Raw genomic sequence first — 20,709 nt, 5'->3', positions numbered from 1 at the left:
GCCAAGTCTCCGGGTTGTTTTCTCTTTTTTTTTTTTTCTTTTTTGGGTCACACCCAGTGATGCTCAGGGGTCACTCCTGGCTCTGCACTCAGGAATTACCCCAGGCCGTGCTCAGGGGACCATATGGGATGCTGGGAATAGAACCTGGGTCGGCCGCGTGCAAGGCAAACGCCCTACCCGCTGTGCTATCACTTCAGCCCCCGGGTTGTTCTCTTAAGACTGAGCCGAATTCCAGAAGACAAACACTCGCTGGCTGGAGGGGGGTCCCTGAGTGAAGACAAACACTCGCTGGCTGGGGGGGGGTCCCTGAGTCTAGAAGTCATCTGCCATTGGTAGCCCACCTGGTGGAGACCTCTCCCCCTAAGGAGAAACGAGCCCCGAAGCTGCCTGGGAACAGCAGATGAGCGCCAGGAGTGAGCAGGCCTGGGACCGAGTGTCCGTGGCAGCCTGGAGCGGCTCTCCACGTATCCCATGCCTCGTTATCCAAGCCAGACCCCAGGACTGGTCTCTGAGCCGGCCAGAGGGGGCTGGTCCACGGCAGCCTCTGTGTGCGGTACGACCGGCTGCTCACCCACTGCCAGAGAACAGCTGACCGCACCTGGCGCTGGTCATCTGGAACCAGATCACCTCTTGGCAGGGGTGGGTCGCTTCTGGGAATGGGACAAGTTGGCAGTCGTGTCCCAGACTGTGATTTCACGTCCCCAGCGTGGCCACAGTTTCAACAGAGAACGAAGGAATTCTTGTCTGGTTTTCGTGGAAGCCGTGAGGGCCTTTCCTCCAGCCCCAGTCCCGGGGCCTGGTTCTCCCCTGTCACCCAGGGATGCTTCGTGGCCTCACCCTTCCTTAGATGACCTGAGGTTACCAAAATGACCAACTCGAGCCCCGGATGACTCTTGGCAGAGCCCTCACGGGCCTGGCAGGAGCCTGGGAAAGCAGGTGACACCAGCAAGGGTGGGGGCGATTCCAGGACCCCTCCCCGCCGGCCCCCACTCCGACTCCCCTTGGTGGGACCAGACTCCCCTGGGCTCTCCAGGAAACGGTGATCCAAGGTTTACTTCATCCCGGGGCTCGGGGATGGCGCTGACCCAGATGTGTGAAGTGGAAGAATGAGTTAGGAGGAGAGGGTGGCCCAACACTTTAAGGCCATGCCCACTCTCCTCCCTGGGCAGTGGATGCCCAGCCCTGCAAGGTCCTGGGGATGCGTGGGGAGCAGCAGGCCTCGGCCTTGGCCAGCTTAGGGGAGTGGGTGGGTGGCACATCCACTTCTGGGGGATGGAAGGTGCCCAGTCGCTCCGGGCAGCCCAGCCAATCAGAAAGGAGTTGGCACACGGCTGAGATTCCCTGCATCCCTTCTTCCTCACAGGCTCTTGTCCAGGCCACAGGGAAGTCCCAGGCCCTCGGGAAGTGTAGGAACAGAGGGAATCACTGTTTGGGACAAGGTACACAGACAACCGGGGTCTGCCACCCTCACCCCTGCCTGGAATGAGATGGGGTGAGCTGGGGGAATTGGCATTTTTCCAGAAGAAAACAATCCGATGAGAAGTGTCTCAGCTGGCAGAGGCCTTCCACCTCCTCCATCTGGGCCACCGGCAGCTGGCCAGCCCTCCCAGGTGCCCACACCACTGGCCTGCTGGGAGTTGGGCCGTATGGCTTTGCCGGGGGTATGTGTGTTGGGGGGGGGGACTGGGCAGGCCTGGCCCCTCTTTTGCTGAGCTGGCTCAGGAAGGCCTCCCCTCCCTCCATGAATGGAGCTGGCCCACCCCAATTCTACCCGGCACCGTGGGTCTGTGCCTCTCAGCTGGATCCAAGGTGACTTCTAGGTCATCAGAATAGTCATCCCTCCTGTGAGCATTGTAAGTGAAGCTCCACCGAGGGGCACAGGGGGCGCAGGGACCAATGGTGTCCCCTACCCACACCCCAGAGGCTGCTTGCTTGCAGTTCATGGCATTCCCGAGGCCATCCTTTCTCACTTGGTCCCCACACACCTGCCCTTCCCCACAAAGGAGCATATCTGAGCCAAAAGAACACCCCAGGCTTCTCTGGGGGTACCCCCAGCACCCCCATCAGTTCCAAAAAGGAGATGCCAAAAGCTTGGTGGTTCTCAACTGTCCTGGCCTTTGGAGGTGCTAATCCTCTCCCCCCCACACCCCGCCCTGCTCTCATGTTTTGGGAAGCGGAAAGGGGGAGGGGTTGTGTGTTGAAACCAGCACCCAAGGCTTGGGGACTTTCCCCAGGGGCAGCACCATGCTTTGCAGGAAGCCTCGGCAGCACAAGGCCAGCCTCCCTGGAGCTGAGAGGAAGCGGGGTGGGAAGAGGATACGGGGAGATGGGATTGGGGGAGCCCCCAGGCTCAGGGTCACCAGGTGCATCCTTGGGGAGGAAGTGGGAAGAGTAGAGGCACAACTGAATGACCACAGAGGGGTGTGCAACTTGGCTAGTGGCCCCAGTTTGGAGTGTGACCTCTGTTCCCACCCTGGAGGTGAGTGTGGGTCCCTGTGCAGCTGAGGAATGCTGAGATGTGAGATTTTCCTGGCTTGAGAGATCACAGCCCCAGGCCATATTCCTGTCCCCAGCTCTGCTGTCCCAGGACCAGCCTCGGGGTGTGTGTTTTAGTGGAAGGATGTCCTTCCGGTACAATCGTGGCACGCGACCCCTTCTCGTTCCCGAGTACGTCTCCTTCTTGGGGGACCCTGTAAGTGCATGAAGAAACCAATGTATCTCCCTGGTATGGAGACTTTTCTCTAGGGGTCAGACCAGATAGTTGCAAGGTTTAGCAATAAGGAAGTTTCTAGAAAGGGTGTTGAAAAGTTGCCATCATCTGAGAGTTCCTTGTCTGCAAATAAATGCTTGTTTTGAGGGGACAGATATATCTCAACCAAAACAATCACCATGTGGGTGGGATTTTCCAGTTGGGACTCCTATCTAAGGTGGAGCGGGTGGCAAAGTGATGTCCTCCTTCATTCCCACGTCAGTGGCAGTCCTGTGAAGAATGGTCAGCAGCTCTCTGATCCTGATCTGCTGGGACCTCAGAGAGACCCGCCCTACAGTAGGAGTGGCCACAGTGGATGACAGACCAATGTCAGGGTGGTCTAAAACTAGTAATTAAATGCAGAGGGTCTTGCAGCATAATGGGAGTAAGAATTCCTGGCACACACGTTGCAAAGATGCAAGCTGGCAGCAGATGCTTGATGCTGCAGAACCAAACTAAATCCACAGGATTTGAGTCTACACAAATTACACATAGCCAGCCATTAAGGAGAACATGCAGGTGGGTACACACGCTCCTAAGTACTCATTTTACTGGCTCCTCCTCTCAAACGTCACAGGGGCCTGGGAGATGGCTCTGAGGGCTGGATCACATGCTTTGCATATAGAAACCCTGGGTTCATTCCCTGTCACCACGGGCCCTGGGAGCACTGGCAAGTGGCTCCAGAGCACTGCAGGTAGTCCGAAAAATAAAATTTATCTGGAGCCAGAGTGATAGTACAATACACAGGGCACTTGCTTGCATGAGGCCAGCCCAAATTTGAAATCTGGTACCTCATATGGGCAAAAAAAAAAAAATTAAAATGACCATCTTCAGTGCACTATGTGTTAATAGTGACATATGCATTCACTATGCACAGATATGACTCACTGAAGACCCTAGCTACAGAACCTTCTGGGGATTGTCTCTGTTGGACGTAGGCTAGTTAGGCAGATTCTATTCACATGACCATTTCAGCTCTTTCCCTGCATTATATGGTAACCATTAACATATGCTGTGAAGGAAAGCAGAAAAGGATTTTATAGACTCAAAATGATGGATGAAAACCGTCACTGAAAATTATCACTGAAAAAGGTATTGACAGGTTTCCAGATAGGCTAATGGGCTGGGCATCTGCTTTGCATGAGAAGCCTGGGTCAGACCCCCGGCACAGCCTGGTCCCCCAAGCACTGCCAGGACCAATCCCCCTGTACTACTGGCTGTGGGCCCCAAACAAAAAATGTATTCCAGGGGCTGGAGCAATAGCACAGCGTGTAGGGTGTTTGCCTTGCACTCGGCCGACCCGGGTTCGATTCCCAGCATCCCATATGGTCCCCCAAGCACCGCCAGGAGTAATTCCTGAGTGCAGAGCCAGGAGTAACACCTGTGCATCGCAAGGTGTGACCCAAAAAGGAAAAGAAAAAAAATGTATTCTATATTGAAAAGGCACAGTTCCCTGCTTAGCTAATAGTCCTTATTCTCTACCAGACACTGTAAGGTACAGATGAAGTGGGTTTTGTTTGTTTTGGGCTTCACTGGTGCTCAGGGAACACTCCCGCTGGTGTTTATTTCGGGGCCCATATACAATGCCAAGGGTCAAAGCCTGGTTGGCTACATACAGGGCAAGTTCCCTACCTGCTGAATATCTTGTGCCCCAGGGACATCAGAATAGATGAACTATTAGTGATGACCCAGACAATCTGTTTCCTAGAAAATGGACACCAATACTGACAGATGTCAATAATGTTTTCTTTAGTACTGGCACTAAGTGCTCTACCACTGAGCCCTATCCGTGGCCCTTCTTATCCTATTTGGTGGTAGCAAATCCTTGGACCTGGACTACAAAAATGCGAACACCAAGGGGAGGCATTAGGGAGCCAACTGGATCTAACATACGAACATTGGAAACTCTGGTGGTAAAGGTGAGGAAACTGTGTACATCAAAACTCTAAGAGTCAACACCACTGGACCAGAGAGATAGGATAGGAGCTAAGGCACTTGCCTTGAATGTGGCCAACCTTAGTTTAATCCCTGATACTGGCAGGGGCCAGTCCTGGCAGAGCTAATTCCCCCGCTCCCCCCCTCCTCGCCCGAACACACACACACACACACACACACACACACACACACACACAATCAAAACTATTGCTAAGTATGTGACCCAAGCTATAAAAATAACTTATGTTTTTGTGCCACACCAGCTATACTCAGGGTTTACTCATGCTCTGAGCTCAAACATCGCTCGTGACTGGGCTCAGAGGACCATGGGTTGTACCGGGGACTGAACCACGGCTGGTTTTGTGCAATGCAAGCACCTTACCCACTGTACTATCTATCCAGCTCCATGTAATAGTAAAAAAAAAAAAAAATTTAATGAGTTTGTTAAGAAGGGTTGGAGGATATGAGGAAACCTTGGGAAAAGGGGCCCTGGTGGTAGGTTTAGTGAAACAGTTTATGTCTGAACCTCTATTATTATAACAGTTTTATAAATCCTGGTACCTAAATAAAAATTTAAAAAAATTCTATCTGGTAATCATGACGCTAAACCTAGTTTTTTGGCCCTTTGGCCAAACCTAACTTCTAGTTCATAACAGCCTGCCCCAAATTTATTGCTGCTTTGGGGCTACACCCGGCAGTGCTCAGGTTTGACTCCTGGTTCTACACTCAGGGATCACTCCTGGCAGAGCCTGGAGGACCGTCCCTGGGTGCTGGGGATTGAAGCAGCGTCAGCCACGTGCAAGGTAAGCTCCCTACCCACTGTACTCTCTCCAGCCCCTCTGCCATGAATTTTTAAACTTTTTTATTAACTGGTAGGAAAAGATGGACTTGAAGTTTTGTTGTGAGATAGTCACAAATTTGTGATTGAATTCCAGTCATACATGTTCCAACACCAGTCCCTTTACCAGTGTACATTTCCCACCACCAATGTCCCCTCCCTCCTGCCACCCCTCCCCCCAGCCTGCCTCTATGGCTGACACACACCTCTTATCCCTCCCTCCCTCTCTCCCCCTTCCTCTCTCTTCCCCCACCTCCCGCTCCCCAGCATTATGGTTTGCAATACAGGTACTGAAAGGTTACCCTGTATATCCTTCGCCTCCTTTCAGCACTGTTCTTGCCCAGAATGACCGTATCCAACTAGCATGCAACAGTGGTCCCTTCTCTGTCCTAACTGCCCTCTCCCCACAGTTGTAGCAAGCTTCCAGCCATGGACCAGCCCTCTTGACTCTTGTTCAACTGCCCTTGAGTATTAGTCTTATACTATAGTTTTTATATCCCACAAATGAGTGAATTTGTTCTGTCTGTCCCTCTCCTTCTGGCTCATTTTGCTTGGCATGATACTCTTCATGTCCATCCATTTATGGGCACACTTCATGACTTCATTTTTCCTGTCTGCCATGGATTTAAATGAAGATCAAAGATCTATTATGAGGGACTGGAGAGATGATTCAAAAGGCGGGAGTGCTTGCTTTCCATGCAGGAGGTCAAGATCTGATCCCTGGCACCATGTGGTCCCCTGAGCACCATCAGGAGTGATTCTGAGCGCAGAGCCAGGTGTAACCCCTGTGCACTTCCATGAGTCTCCCCCCCACACCCTCCAAATTAATCATTCATTTCTTTCTCTATTTTTCTTGTTAAATGTTCTTAATTTTCATTATCCTAATAATTATGAAACACTTAGATTAATAGAATACCTTTTCTCCCATGAAGCAGAAGAGAGTAATGTGGTGCCAGAGAGATAGCACAGCAGGTAAGGTGCTTGCCTTGCATGTGGCCGACCTGGGTTCAATCCCCTGCGCCACATATGGTCTCCTAAGCATTGACGAATGATCCCTGAGCACAGAGCCAGAAATAAGCCCTGAGCACTACTGCGTGAGCTCTAAAAAGCAAAAACCGAAACCACAACCTTAATGTAAAGCAGGTTTATTAACATATAACTCAAAGGTTTCAGGTGCATAGTGAAAAAGTTTATTTATGACAGATTCCAAAACTCGGAAGAGAAGACAAAGAATGCACAAAAGCATCACAAATACAGAATATAAAAACACAAGAACTGAGCCACTAAAAGAGCTGGAGCTCAGGATCATTTGTGTATCACAGCAACATATTGAGTGCCACAGGGTGGTAAACTTGGTGCCTTAAAAGGAAAACCACCTAGCAAGACATCAGGATTAAAGAATGATTCAGCACAGAGCTCTCAACTTACCCGCCACAGAGGCTGACTGCATTTCTCATATCAAGGACATGTCAAACAAATCAACAGCAGTAAATGAATGTTGGGACGTTTTGTGTTTTAACGACAAAACTCTGACACTTTTCTCCCAGACCCAGTGTTTCTCTCAGTGCAAGTGTCGTATAATATTATAAGGAGAGCTTGTGTGTTGCCAACTGTTCAAATATTTACCAAGAAAGCAAGGTTATCTTTTAATAAATTGGTAGATCTCAGTGCATTGCACCAAGGCAAGCCTTTTAAAAATATAAGTTAAATGGCTAAGTAGGGAATCTTTAAGCATCTTCCTCTATTTAAAATAATTTTACCCAAAGCCTGTTTGCTTATAATCTATCTCACTGATTTTAAATCAGGCTCCCTCTGGAATCAAAACACAATTATTAAGGAAAAAAAAAAGAGGGGGTGTTTCAAAGTCTGGGTTGCAAGACCGTCTGCCCCAGACAGACCTTACTTGAGCTTGAACATGGCTAAATGGAAATAATTAAAGTTGATTAAATAAAGACGTGTTCACTATGGGAGTATAATCTCAAGAAGGGATGTTTCATATGGAATTTCATAATAAAATGTACACAGGACATTGAGGAATTAAGATGATGTTTTCTAGATATTTCTTGACCTGAAGTAAAAACCCACAGTACCACAGAATCACATGCTGAGTACAGAGCTACACAGTAATGTAGTATCCCATTAAAGTAGCACACTTGTGGGATTGGGCCACCTGGATATCCCAATGGACACCAGTGGGTTGATGACACAGGGTTGCCGGAAAGCACTGGACTTATACTGGGTTTTAAAAAAATTCGTTACCTACTTATTCCCCAGAGAACCATGGCTCCATGTGCACAATCAGAAGCAAAGAACACAGTGGTTATCTCTGTAGAGCATGATTCTTTAACAAGCTAACCTTCATGGCAACCACAGAAATGAAATTACCTTCCTGCAGACAGAAACACAGTTTCTCAAACTTTTTTTGAGCACCAAGATCCTAAAAAGATGGTTCCCCTCTTTTTTCCAGCAGATTCTGTTTTTCAGGAGAGCTACACAATAGAGGTCCATTCCATTGACTGTGGCTATGGTGTGGGTATGGTGAACTACCCTTCAGGAGGTTGGCCTACAGGGGGCGCTCTATCACAGAGTCATGGCAGACATTCACTTGTCAGAAAGAACCTATTTCATTCCTTCTTAGTCACAGTGAAAATCAAGACTACAGTGACATAACTGAAACTCCTGGCCTTTTTCAAACCTTAGCACCTTTCTTGATACCTACTTCGACATTCCAGATACTCGGGATGAACTCAATCAGAGTTTGATACAGCACTCCAAAATATTTCTAATCCTGTTGGAAAAGATAGCAAAGAAGGCTTGGGATTTCTCCAAGAGGGCTTCTGGATTAAAGAACAATCCCAACTAATAAAATTCAAATGAAAGAACCAACCACAGTGAGGATATGAGCACAATACTGGGATGCATTTGATAGCCTTTTCCCCTTCCCTTTAATTTGCTACAGTTTTACTACTTGCTACCAACGAGGCAGTTCTCAAGCTGCTCAAAATTGATTCATTCACTCACACCCTTACATCACTCACCCCTAAAACAATAAATAGTGCTTATATAAGTAAATATTCATTTCACTCAAGTGCATTCCTTAAGACCGCACACTTTAGGATGAATAGGCAATCTTTTGCAGGAAAGTGGTCTTAAAGACTAAATACAAAAACACAGGCTTTAGGGTTTGGATGCAAACTAACTCTTTCAAAGAGACTGGGTAGAGCTTATCAAAAACATAGAGTCATCAGGGCCAAAGAGATAGTACAGCAAGTAAGGCATCTGCCTTGCACACGGCCGATCTGGGTTTGGTCCCCAGCATCCTATATGGTCCCCCAAGCACTTCCAGGAGTGTAGAGCCAGGAGTAATCCCTGAGCATTGCTGGGCATGCCCCCCCCCCCAAAGTCCCATAGACTCAGGTACTTTCTATGACTAATAGTTTTACGGTAACATCTCATCCAGTGACAGAATCCAGTGAGCTTTCAGACTGAACTCTCCCAAAGACATATGAGACAATATATACTTTAAAAAAAAAAAAAAGGACTGGGATTTTCTTTCCTAAATAACAGATCAGAAATATTCATAAAGTGCACGAACCCAGTGAGAAGGAATAATGAAAAACAGCCCGGTTTCACATCAAGCCTAATTCCTTTTTAAAGCTACAAGCTGTCTGTGGACTGTGTTTGAATTGCACGGACCAGGCACGTCACAGAGCAATGGGGGTAAGGTTCAAGTCCTTCCAGAGCAGCCTCACCATTTCCCTCATAAAATATGCCCGCTGAAGCGGAGTCCCTGGCCGGAGGGAAGCGGGAGAGGGAGCAGGAGTTCTGAGAGTCAGAGACTGAGGTCGGGTTTGGGAGTCCTGCACCCAGGTACTTCGTACTGTGTCAAGCAAGTCTGCTGAAACAAGGAGGACTGGGTATCCGCAGGGAACAAAGGGAACTGAACACGCCAATCATTTCATCATCTTTGGCTAAACATGGGCAGTCTGCAATCCGAAAATCCGTGCACTGGGTACACCTGTGGCTGTATATGTAGTAAATATCTTTAAGCCTTCTCTACGCAGGAAAATTTCTGTAACAAAAAGCTGGGGGAAATGGACACTTGAAACATTTCTTCCTTTCTTAAAAGTGCTATTTCCCAACCGAGTAGCACAACAAGATAAACTGGAGACATTTTAGAACCCAGCCACTCTGTGCAGAGATTTCCAGTCTTTTTCCTACCAAAAACCATTATTTTTTTACTGTTTTATTTAAAAAAAAAAAAGAGGGGTACAAAGGGCTCAGCGAGAGGCACACACAGCGCAGGGACCAAGTTCAAGGCCCCCAACATGCTCTACCACTTGAGTCACATCCTCAGCGCTGTAACACTTTCTTTTGAGTTTTGTCCCTTTACTTTTGTCTCTGTACTCTCAAGATCATGGGTGAGGGTGAAAGCACATGATTTTCACTCCATGGTGGGTGCTACCAGCATGGACAGGGATAGACTAAGGGAATAAATTGCCGCTGAGGGTTTTTGCTGGACTCTGTCTCAGACATCACCTGTACTTCAGTTCAGAAACTGTGTATGAGAATGGTGAATGGACTAGAGAGTGAAAAGATCTTTTAGCTCTTTGGTAGTCACGGACGGGGCGTCCCTGACAGTGAGGGAAATGGTGGCCCAGAGAAACAATGTCCAGAGCTTCAACAACGAGCAGGCAGTGAGAGGCACAGGGGCTCCCCCACTGCGACGGAACCAGGCATCCAGAGGAAACAGGGACAGCAAATTTCATGGCGACAATCCCTAGAGAATCCCTAGGAGGATGCTGGGAGAAGCATGGTCCCCAAGAACCGGGGCTCTAAGAGCTTCCACTTTAAGGTGAAAAAGCGAGAAGTTACTAACAAGCAGGAAAAAGAGACCAGGCATCAGCGGGCTGGAGAGCCTGGTGGAAAACATTTCCTGAAGGTTCTAGTCAATTCGCTAAGGCAGGATTCAACGTTGGTGGGCAAAGGGTGGTCCCGCAGCTATCATGACGCGGCCATGTTTGCTGGCCACCGCCCCCACAGCCACTCCGAATGCTCCTGATCTGTCCCCAGGGAGCTGAGGGGGCCAGGGTAAATGGCTTGCCACACACAGGGACACGAGAGAGGGCAGACGGCAGCTCACGGCAGCTTATTCCACAGGGCTCTGCCGCCCAGGGAAGAGGAGTATGAGGCTGGGGGTGGGGGGGGGGGCGGCTGGAGGCGAGCTGCAGCTCCAGACCTACTGTGAGGGGCCCTGTTCTTCCGGCCCCCACACCGGAGAGGAATGAGTCCAAGCAAAACTCCAAGCAAGTCCTGGAACTGTACCCGGGCTGGCCAGTGAATGGCACTGGGCCGCCTAGTGCCCTCCCACCGCAGCCTGGAGTAGGGGCAGCCCCTCCCAAAGGGGCAGGGGCGAGAGCAATGGAACATTTTCTCTGCGGGTGACCATCCTGACCTCCACGGCACAGGGGACCCTAATGGCTCAGGGCAGACTGAATGAAGCCTGTGGAGAAACAGGGAAACTGTTTCCGAGGCTAAACAAAACGTGCTTAAAAAAATAAATAAGGTAATAAATAAATCGAGTAACTCCTCAAAACCCTACGGCAGAGACACATGGGACACAATGAGGGAAAAGAAGAGAGGGCAGCGGAGGTGCCTTCCTGCCTGAGACCCGCTGCGGCTGCTCTGGGCCCAGAGGCAGCCCCTCTGGGCCTGAAGGTGGGCAGAGACGAAAAGGCCATTGTGGCCACGGGAAATGCCACTCCGGCCTGGGAAAGAACAATCTAATCAGCAGCAACAGTGATGCTTCGTTATCACCTTTCCCATGAGGCTGGGAACCCCCAAAACTTGTAGCCCTCAATGTGAGAACCCTAAATCCAGAAGCTTTGGAAATGAGATTGACTCCAAAGCAAACCGTTTCAATGAGGCTTCTGCTCTAAAGACAGAATCAAATGCTACCCCCCCCAAAAAAAAAAAAATAAAAACACCCCACAACAAACCTAATGGTAGAGACTCTGGAGTGCTTATTTGGTTTTTAAACCTTCCGTCCAGATTATACCCCTCTGCTAAATGCTGCAAAATATATTTTAGTGACACTTGACTTTCAAAGATGTGGTTCTGAGATCTAGCCAATACCTAAGGGAAACTGCCTCTTTGAAGAGGAAGTAATGGGGATAGAGAGAGAGTTCAGGGCTTAAGGCGCATGCCTTGCGTGTAAGCCAACTGGGATTCAATTCCCGGCACCGTGGTCCTCAGAGCACCGCTGGGAGTGATCCCTAAGCACAGAGCCAGGAGTAGCCCCCCAAGCACCGCTGGGTGTGACCCCCCAACCGAGAGAGAGAGAGAGAGAGAGAGAGAGAGAGAGAGAGAGAGAGAGAGAGAGAGAGAGAGAGAGAGAGAGAAGGAGGAAGGAAGGGAGGGAAGAAAGGGAGGAAGGAAGGGAGGGGAGTGATAAGGGCAGTTTTCTCCCTAGGGTTGGTCTTAACACACACTGATCACCACTTGAGACAGCTTGGAATTCTTGCCGCAAGGGCAGACACAGAATTGGGGAGGGGCCGGAGCCGGCAAGGGGTTGAGTCAAACCAAGAGGGCTAAGCACACCCCTTCGAAGGCAGTGAGGGCTCCCAGCCCGTGCTGGACACCATGAAGAACCAGCAGGTGGGAACTTGGCAGTGGTGAGAGGCTGGGCAGCGCGATCTCTGCCCAGGAAACACGGTTCCTTCGCGGACCATGTGCTTTTCCCTCTTCTGGCACTTTTTCCAAGAGTGAAAGGCGATGGGGGCGACCTACACGCATCTGCAGTGGAAGGCTCTGGGAGAGGAGAGGAAAGCAGCACTCGGGGCGACAGACCTCGTGCCAAAAAAAAACGTGATTTCTAAGCAACGACACCCAGCCTCCCGTGAGGCCTTTGCCTGATGGGTTCCTTTACAGAGAGATGCTGCTGCTATCGGAAGCATGAAGAGCATGAGTCGGGGACCACAAGGGATGGGCACTCACACCAACCACCAGCAGAAGCCGAGAAGGGGGAAGAGCTACACGGGGTCGACAGTCAGGCATGCCAGGCAGGGCGGAGGGCCAGGCCCCTCGCGCGCCCCCTGAACTCTCGCTGATCCAAAGCAAGAGGCAGCAACCGGCAGCCTGCTCGGGCCGGGGCCCTCAGCTCGTGTAGTAGACGTGGAAGTAGAGAGTCTTGTTGCGCAGCAGGGAGTAGGAGTTGTCGAACTTGAGCAGGTAGATGCCCTCGCCGGGGTAGTCGTGGCTGCCGGCCTGCACGTTCCGGTGGCTGTCTCGCCGGTACACGGGCATCACCTCCCCGTAGCGGCCCCGCAGGGAGCTCCGGGAGCCTCTCTCCACATCGCCAACCGGGACGGTGTCTGGGTGGGCAAAACAGTAGCATCTTGTTTTAAGGTACTACTTAAAACATAAGATACTACTTAAAACTACTTAAAACATAAGATACTACTTAAAACTACTTAAAACATAAGCTGAGACTGCACGAGGCCTGGAGCCAGTGAGAGGGTGAGCCCATGGCTGTGCCCCTCCTGGGGGTGCACTGGCCCGCCCCACCCCCCTGCCCCGCCCCGGGGAACCGGAAAATGCCAGCTGGCCTCTGAGCCATCTGCGTGAGTACAAGATGGTGGCTGCCGGGGGCCAGCTTCACTATCTCTCAGGAAAGGACAGGCTCCACAAAGAATCGGGCACCCCAAATCCAAGCACGCCTCCGCCCAGAAACCCCGGCGGTCTCTGAGTCTTCCGAGTTGGAGAAGGGTTTGCACGGGTCCCAGGGGAAGAAAGATATTTTGGTGAGAAGATTCTGAAAGGCTCCTCTCACCAGGTGAGGACAGACTGGGGCGGGGGCTGCAAAGGAGCAGGTGTCAGGCCAAGGAACCTAGTTTTGCCCAGGGGCCTCCTGTGGAAGCAGAAACTGAGACCCCAGATTCTAAGGCTTCCTGGCAGACTTCCATTTCCCAGGAGCATGCAGGCTATGGGAACAGGGTCAGACTCTCTAGAAAGCCCAGGAACGAGACATGTGCTTAGAATCAAGGTTGTGTTAGCCTCTGCCTGCAAAGTCCTATGGCTTCCTGCGCACGACAACAGTGACAGCTGGCTGGCGTGCAGGAACCATTTTTAAAACTGTTCTCGGTGAGGTAAAGAAGCAAATAGCCGCAGCCAGCTGAGAGTGTGGAGTACGGAGAGGATGGGCACGGCGGAATCAAGTGAATATCGTCTGCTTCCAGACCGGGAAGAAACATCAGTGAGCTTAGGAAGCTCTTCTGTACCTGAAAAATACTGACCCTCTGTCAAGGAGCACTCACGCCCCTCCTTTCCTGCCCCCCCCACCACGTCCCCAACCACTGGGGGTCCTGATGAGAAAGAACAGAAGCCTTCCACAGAGGTGCCTATCCCAACCCCACGTTCTCTGAGACCCAGCTTGGGTCTCCTGCAGGGCTGGGGGAGGGCCTTCAGCTGCACTGAAGCAAGATCCGGTAGGACGCAGGAACTGACCACTCGACATTCGGTGTGACAAGGAGAGAAAAGTGCAAGCGAAGTGAAAAGGACAGAGTTACCTTCAATCTCCTCCTCCTCTTCCTCATCTTCATCCTCATCCTCACTGGAATCACTGACCTGCACGGTTATGTCAGTGCTGGTCACGGGAGTCCAGTCAAAATAGACGCCAAAGCCAATGTCATAGTCATCGGTGGCAAACTCCCAGCAGACACGCTTCCCCTCTGGGTGGGTGGGCACCCGGATGGTCACCACCTCACCCCGCTTCACCACCAGGCGGTTGTTCTTCTCCCTGCCCAGCTTGTTCTTGAATTCCTTCAGCTTGGCGAAGGTCCAGATGCATGGAGGTGCCATCAGCGGCGGGGCCACTGAAAGGACAGGCCGATGAGCCCGAGAAGCCCCGTGGCCCCCCGCCCGCCCTTCCTTCCGCCTCTTTCCCTTCCCGCAGCCCTTTCTTCCTTGCCTTCCACCTGCCGGCCAGGCTTTCCTTCAACTTTCCTTCAACTTCACACCGGGAGCAAGAACGTCACGTCCCACTTCCCACCCTCGAAGAGGCCTCACCTTTCCTGTGGTCGCCCAGAAGATCTGCAGATTCCAGGTCGGCAGAGAGAATGTCGATCGCTCCCGTGTGCTCAGACTGGATCATGACGATGTCCCCAGCTCTCTGTATTACGTGGTACTGGGCCATCTGCACATCAGAGTTTGGGTGGAGGGTAGGGAGTAAAACAAAAAAACGCCTCTCGTAGCAGCAGACTGGTGGGTGGGAGGCAAGTGGGGGTTTGGGGGGCACTGGTGAAGGGATCAGTGTTGATGCCCTGTATGCCTGAAGCCCGATCATGAATTACTGTCATTTCATGGTGACTAAGAAAAAAAGAAATTTCTGGATTTTAAAAAAAGTTTTAAAAATCAAGGAGGGGCTGGAGTGATAGCACAGTGGGTAGGGCGTTTGCCTTGCACCTGGCCAACCTGGGTTCGATGTTCGATTCCCAGCATCCCATATGGTCCCCTGAGCACCGCCAGGGATAATTCCTGAGTGCAGAGCCAGGAGTGACCCCTGTGCATCGCCAGGTGTGACCCAAAAAGAAAAAAAAAAAATCAAGGAGGAAGCAGTGGCCTCTCTGCAGAGGAATGTCTGTCAGGCCCCGCGCTCGGCCGCCCACTGCTCTCCCCGCCCCGAGCCCACTCCACACGCCTCCCTCCCCCGGGCACCGGTTGCTGAACCCTTTTGAACTTGGTGTTAAATGCCACCAGAGCCTTTTTCTAGTTTAAAAAAATCCATTTTTGTTCTCACCAACCTCTGGCAAGCCCCCCACTCCAGCCCTCTGTAAATGACGCCCGCTGGGAGCATCATGTAAGCTGTCAGTGGTGCTCTTGGCCACGCAGAGGGCCCCCAGCCTGCGCAGCCTCCCTGTGCCTTCTCTCACGCCAGCTCCCACCCAAGGTGGGGCCAGCGAGAGCGCAACAGGCTGAAGCCTATGCTCCGCAAGCAGGAGGCCTGGGTTTGATCTCCAGTGCCGCACTGTCCTTAGAGCACTGGCAGGAGAGATCCCTGAGCACTGAGTTGGGAGTAGTGCCTGAGCTCCACTGGCTGTGAACACCCAAACCAAAAAATAAATTTCACTCAGGGATTACCTGCAGATCACTGTTAATCTACCAAAGCACTGCAGAGAGAGAACAGGCTGTGTCTTTTCTATCTTTCACTCTGGCCTGACTCCCCCAGGATGGCTCATCCTACAGACTGTTCCATTCACCGACAGTGTCCTAGAAGCAACTATCAGTGCCCCTGAGCCCAGCCGGAGGGCGTGCATTGGAAAAATGTGTCTGCTGCAGGCAGCTGATCTGCAGAGAAGAATACACACGCCCCTTGGTTCTCCGGGTCCTCGCTAACCCTCGGCAGGGGTCTGAAACCTCCCCCTTGTGGGTGATGTTGCTCAGGTTACTGCCCCCGTTTCATGTGGTGAAGCCTACATTTTCTTCTCGTTCTGAGCATTCAGTGGGCAACTCGAGCAGAAGGGAACACCCACCGCCCACATGGAGAGCACAACAGGGAGCCGGCAGTCCAGCCCAGAGGAGGGAGTATTTGCAAGAAAGCAACACAGAAAAATGTCGGCACCTTCCAGATTACGCCCTCATGTTTCTGGGAAGTGAGTTTTCCCGAGTTGTTTTTTTTTTTTTTTGGGGGGGGCCACACCTGGAGGTGCTCAGGGGACCACATGTGGTGCCAGTGACCAAACCAGGGATGGCTGTGTGTGAGACAAGTGCCCTAGTCTCAGCTATTTCCCATGTCCCCCCCACCCAGTTCTTAATTTGATGAGACGAATTAGACTTCAGCTAACTTGCTTATATAACTCCATCCTTTTCCAGAAGTCAAACCAAAGGATTTAATTTGCACACCAAACCCTGGTAAAGTTAGGAAAAGCTCTTAGTTTCCGTTTCCTCATCTGGAAAGTGGGGACACAATGGTACCCATCTCACTGGGTTGTTCTCAAGAGTAAATCAAACAGAGAGCTGTAGGTAAAAACGCCTGGTCAACTACAGAGCTTCACACAAACATAGTGATAATGCTTGGCATTATCTTCAGTGACACAAATACCATTTTCAATAATATAGCTTCCAAGTCAGTGAGGAGACAGATGACCCATCCTCCTCAAGGACACCTCTGCCATCAGCACAGCACATTACCATAAATGTGGAGTGGATGAACCACAGGCAAAATGAGGCTAGAACAGAGGCCAGGGGTTGAAGGCTCCTCACTCGCACAGGCCCCCCGGGAACAGGTGAGCATTATTTCCAGCCCTCACCTTCTGCGTGAGGGCTGAGTAGGTGCTGGGACGGCGAGGGGAGATGTAAATGATCACTCTCCAAGTAACGCCCCGTGAGGCGCCTGAGCGAGAGCAAGGAGCATCCTCCCGCACAGCACTTTGCAAATCTCTCCCCAGCCGCACACGGGAAAGTCCTGGGCGCGGAGATGCTTCCCCCTCCTCCCGACCCCCACCCCCGAGGCCAAGAGGACCGAGCGCGCGTGCTTCCTACCTGGTTGAGGACCTGAGCCTGGTCTGCCGGAAGCAGTTCCTCTTCCACCAAGTCCTCAGCCTCCAAGGCACTGGCTGCTTTCTGCAGTTCCTCTGCGGCATCCTCACCCTCTGGAGACACCATCTGTGGCCTCTCAGAGGAAGACAAAGTGTCAGTGCAGGGACTCTTGATGTTTGTGGGGGGCGGAGGGATGGGCCTGGGGGCCACTCCCAGCAATACTCAGGCCTGCTTTGTGGGCCGAAAGAATCAGGGCCCAGGCTCAGTGGTGCTGGGGTCATCAGGGCCAGCTCGGCAGCGCTCAGAATCTGTGGGGCCTCTTATCAAAGGCAAACCGGGCCCAAAGACGCTCAGCTGACGTCTGCCTTGGGCAGAACGGGCTCACTGAGAAACACGACTAAGAGGGCAGCAAGTGCGGCTGCATTTGCAGTCGCACGACACTTCATACCATACCCCCTACCCATACTCCGAGAGCACCGCACCACATTTGATGGGGTTCAAAGTAGGAGGCAACCAATCTTAGAGGGAAATATTTTTTCACAGATATATACATAAAACCACACAAGGCTCAACCTCTAACAACATGGTAGTGATCTCTTATAGAAGGGCTTAATGGCCCCTGGATGAAATACAACAATCTTCACCCTATTTCCTCTAAGGATACATTTTTGTAGCATTTTCAGCATTTTTTCATAATAAACAATACAAAAGATATTATTTTCGTTCTGCTTTGGAGCAGGGATTGGGGTTCGGGACGGAACCATCCAAAATATGGTGGTGAAAAGCTGTAACGGTAGTGGAATTGGTGTTTGAATATTAAATATAATCAAGTATTGTGAACTACTTTATAAAATAAAAAGTATAAAAAAATCAAAAATTAATCTTTTAATTAATTAAAAAATAATTAAAAGCGGCCATACTCCAGGCGGCTTTCCACATGCTCGGGCCGAGCCTCACGCACGAGTGAACATACTCCTAAACTGCGCAGCCACGGAAGACACATCATAAGACACTCCCTACTCATTTTCCATAATTACTGCACCATGTTTGATTGGAGGCAAGATCGGCAGACAGCTGGGACCCCAAGTGAGTAATTAAGATTCAAGGCTATTTCTCTCCGTCCCTTACACAGACCCAAGGCTGAGGCATTCAAGCTCCCTTTTCTGTGTAAAGGGGTATTTTCCTTGTGAACCTCATCACTGAAGGTACACAGAGAGGTCTACGGTTAAGTTATCCTGGGCATTTCTGCTTTCTCGGTGGTAGGTAAGATGACACTCTGTCCTACACATGATGGCACTCAAAGTCCATGCCGAGGTCACAAAGTAGCATGCCGATAGTCACTTGTTTTCCCCCATATGATGCTACCCCCAGCCCCTATTAGAACCTAAGGCACAAGAGACCAGGGCTTGGATTCTTTGTGGTAGCTTCACTGCACAGAAATGAGTTCTCAGCCAATACCTGCTGAATGGATAAATGGTAGATACCTAATACACAATGAGCAAATAAATGAGTAAGGTCTGTTTTAGATCAAAAGGGAGATTTGGGGTCTGACTACCACTCACAAAATACAGAATGTGAGAATTTTACAGTTATCCCTGTCTAGGGGGTGGCGACAACGTAGCCCCTGCTTTGCAGTGGACATGCTACTTTGCACAGATACGGTCTTGCTTATGAACCTAGTTTTTTAAAACAGGATACACAACAGACACATAAATGTAATATTCTCATTAGCATTTTATGCTCTGAAGAATTAGGGCAAGGTATTTTGGGAAGGATCAACTTCAAATCATTTGATGCTGAAGATAAACCACGGAAAGGAAAATCCCACGATGAGTGTTCTGGCTCTTGCCAACACAGGAGGCGGGGTGGGGGAGGGCGCCCAGAGGGAGGCATGCAAGGCCAGGGAGAGGGAAGGTGGCCAGCCAGCCCCAGGGGACCAGAGCTGTGCCACTCCATCTCAATACCCAGTATGCAAAACATAACAGCGACATTCTGCCCGCCACCATCGCTGTGTTTCTTTCCTGTGCAAGCTAGATTCTAGAAACGAAACTTTAAAATAAACCCCCTTTTGATTCAAGAATGCTTATGTTCCTCGTGTAAAAAAATGCCTTTACTCAGGAAAACAGAAAGTGGTTCTGTGCCAAAATCATCCCCCAAGAGTCTTCAGATCGACAAGCACAGGAAAACAGTTGTGGTAGGAAGATGGAGCGGTATTCTCAGGAGACCGACCATCTCAGGGGATGAGAACTTGCACTGTGATTTTAATCATAATTCAGAAGGAGGAGTATTTTCTTCAATACCCAAGGGTAAAAAGAGAAAACTTCTACTCAAGAAGTAATAGATTTAGGGCTGGAGCAATAGCACAGCGGGTAGGGCGTTTGCCTTGCACGCGGCCGACCCGGGTTCGATTCCCAGCATCCCATATGGTCCCCTGAGCACCGCCAGGAGTAATTCCTGAGTGCAGAGCCAGGAGTAACCCCTGTGCATCGCCAGGTGTGACCCCCCCCCAAAAAAAAAAGCAAAAAAAAAAAGAAGTAATAGACTTAAACTTTTTTTTTGGTTTAACTTTTTGTTTAGTGGTTGATCTGGGGTCGCACACAGCAGTGATGAAGGCTATCCCCAGTCCTGCACTTGACGGTCACTCCTGGCACTGCTTAGGGACCATGCGGCGCCAGGACACTGTATGCAAAGCATGTCTCAGCCTGCTGCACAATGCCTCTGGCCCTAGATATTTTTTACATCTTGACATTTCTTCCCAGACATAGCTATTAACTTTTTTTTTCTTTTTGGGCCACACCCGGCGATGCAAAGGGGTTACTCCTGGCTCCGCACTCGGGAATTACCCCTGGCGGTGCTCAGGGGACCATATGGGATGCTAGGAATCGAACTCGGGTCAGCCGTGTGCAAGGCAAACACCCTACCTCCTGTGCCATCGCTCCAGCCCCAAGACATAGCTATTAACTTTGTGAGGGACATAAGCTCCGGTTCTGGACAACACTGCACTGTGTGCTAATCGGTTAGACTCAATACCCAAAAGCTTGGGGCTCTCCAGAACACAATTTTTTAATTAGTTCTACCATTAACACCTCATGGTTTCCACTAAGTCTAGGATAACTCCTCCCTTTCTGCTATCCACAATGGTATCAAATTTAAGAAAGATAACCTGGGGGGGGGGGTCACACAATGGTTAAATCTGAAAATCACATAATAAAAAAAAATCTGATAAGAGTTTTTGTGTATCTGTGCATCTTCATGTGTGCACATGTTGTATGGGCAAAAAACACAAACATACATTCTCTTGTTGACCTGGGATTCACCTCAAACATCTTAACAGTTGAACCTGGTTTTCAGAAGATAAATGAAGACAGTACATGTTTTGTTACAGTTTTGTGTTCTAAGAATGAAAGAAAAGCATTTTTGCAGTGCTAGGGATTGAACACAGGGCCTCGTACATACAAAGCAAGGGCTCCAATGCCGAGCTAGAGCCCCAACCCATAAAATAAAATGTTATAACTGGAAACAGATCTGACACTGGGCCCTAAATACACGGAATGGTTGATAAATCACTGGATAAAACTAGCCACAAACTTTCATCAATTTCTGCCTCACTACCTCCCGGTGCAACTTCTTTCCCCTGCTCTCATCAGGAGAG

At 50.3% G+C, this 20,709-nt stretch overlaps 1 protein-coding gene across 1 annotated transcript in view; it reads right to left on the bottom strand.

The window, feature by feature from the left end:
• Nucleotides 1–6,651: 6,651 nt before the first annotated feature.
• TMED8 (transmembrane p24 trafficking protein family member 8) overlaps nt 6,652–20,709 on the bottom strand; it is a 32,985-nt gene continuing 18,927 nt past the window's right edge. Inside the window, exons 3-6 of the mRNA XM_055130830.1 lie at nt 17,061–17,190; nt 14,589–14,715; nt 14,090–14,395; nt 6,652–12,895 (exon numbers count right to left, since the gene is read on the bottom strand). Of these exons, the coding sequence (XP_054986805.1) occupies nt 12,678–12,895; nt 14,090–14,395; nt 14,589–14,715; nt 17,061–17,190 (781 nt within the window). The 3' untranslated portion in view covers nt 6,652–12,677. The remainder of the gene's footprint in view (nt 12,896–14,089; nt 14,396–14,588; nt 14,716–17,060; nt 17,191–20,709) is intronic.

The sequence above is a fragment of the Sorex araneus genome, chromosome 3 (assembly GCF_027595985.1).
Source record: "Sorex araneus isolate mSorAra2 chromosome 3, mSorAra2.pri, whole genome shotgun sequence".
Classification (NCBI taxonomy): Eukaryota; Metazoa; Chordata; class Mammalia; order Eulipotyphla; family Soricidae; genus Sorex; species Sorex araneus.
The sequence above is the reverse complement of the archived record's forward strand: the minus strand, read 5'-3'. Positions and strand labels throughout refer to the sequence as shown.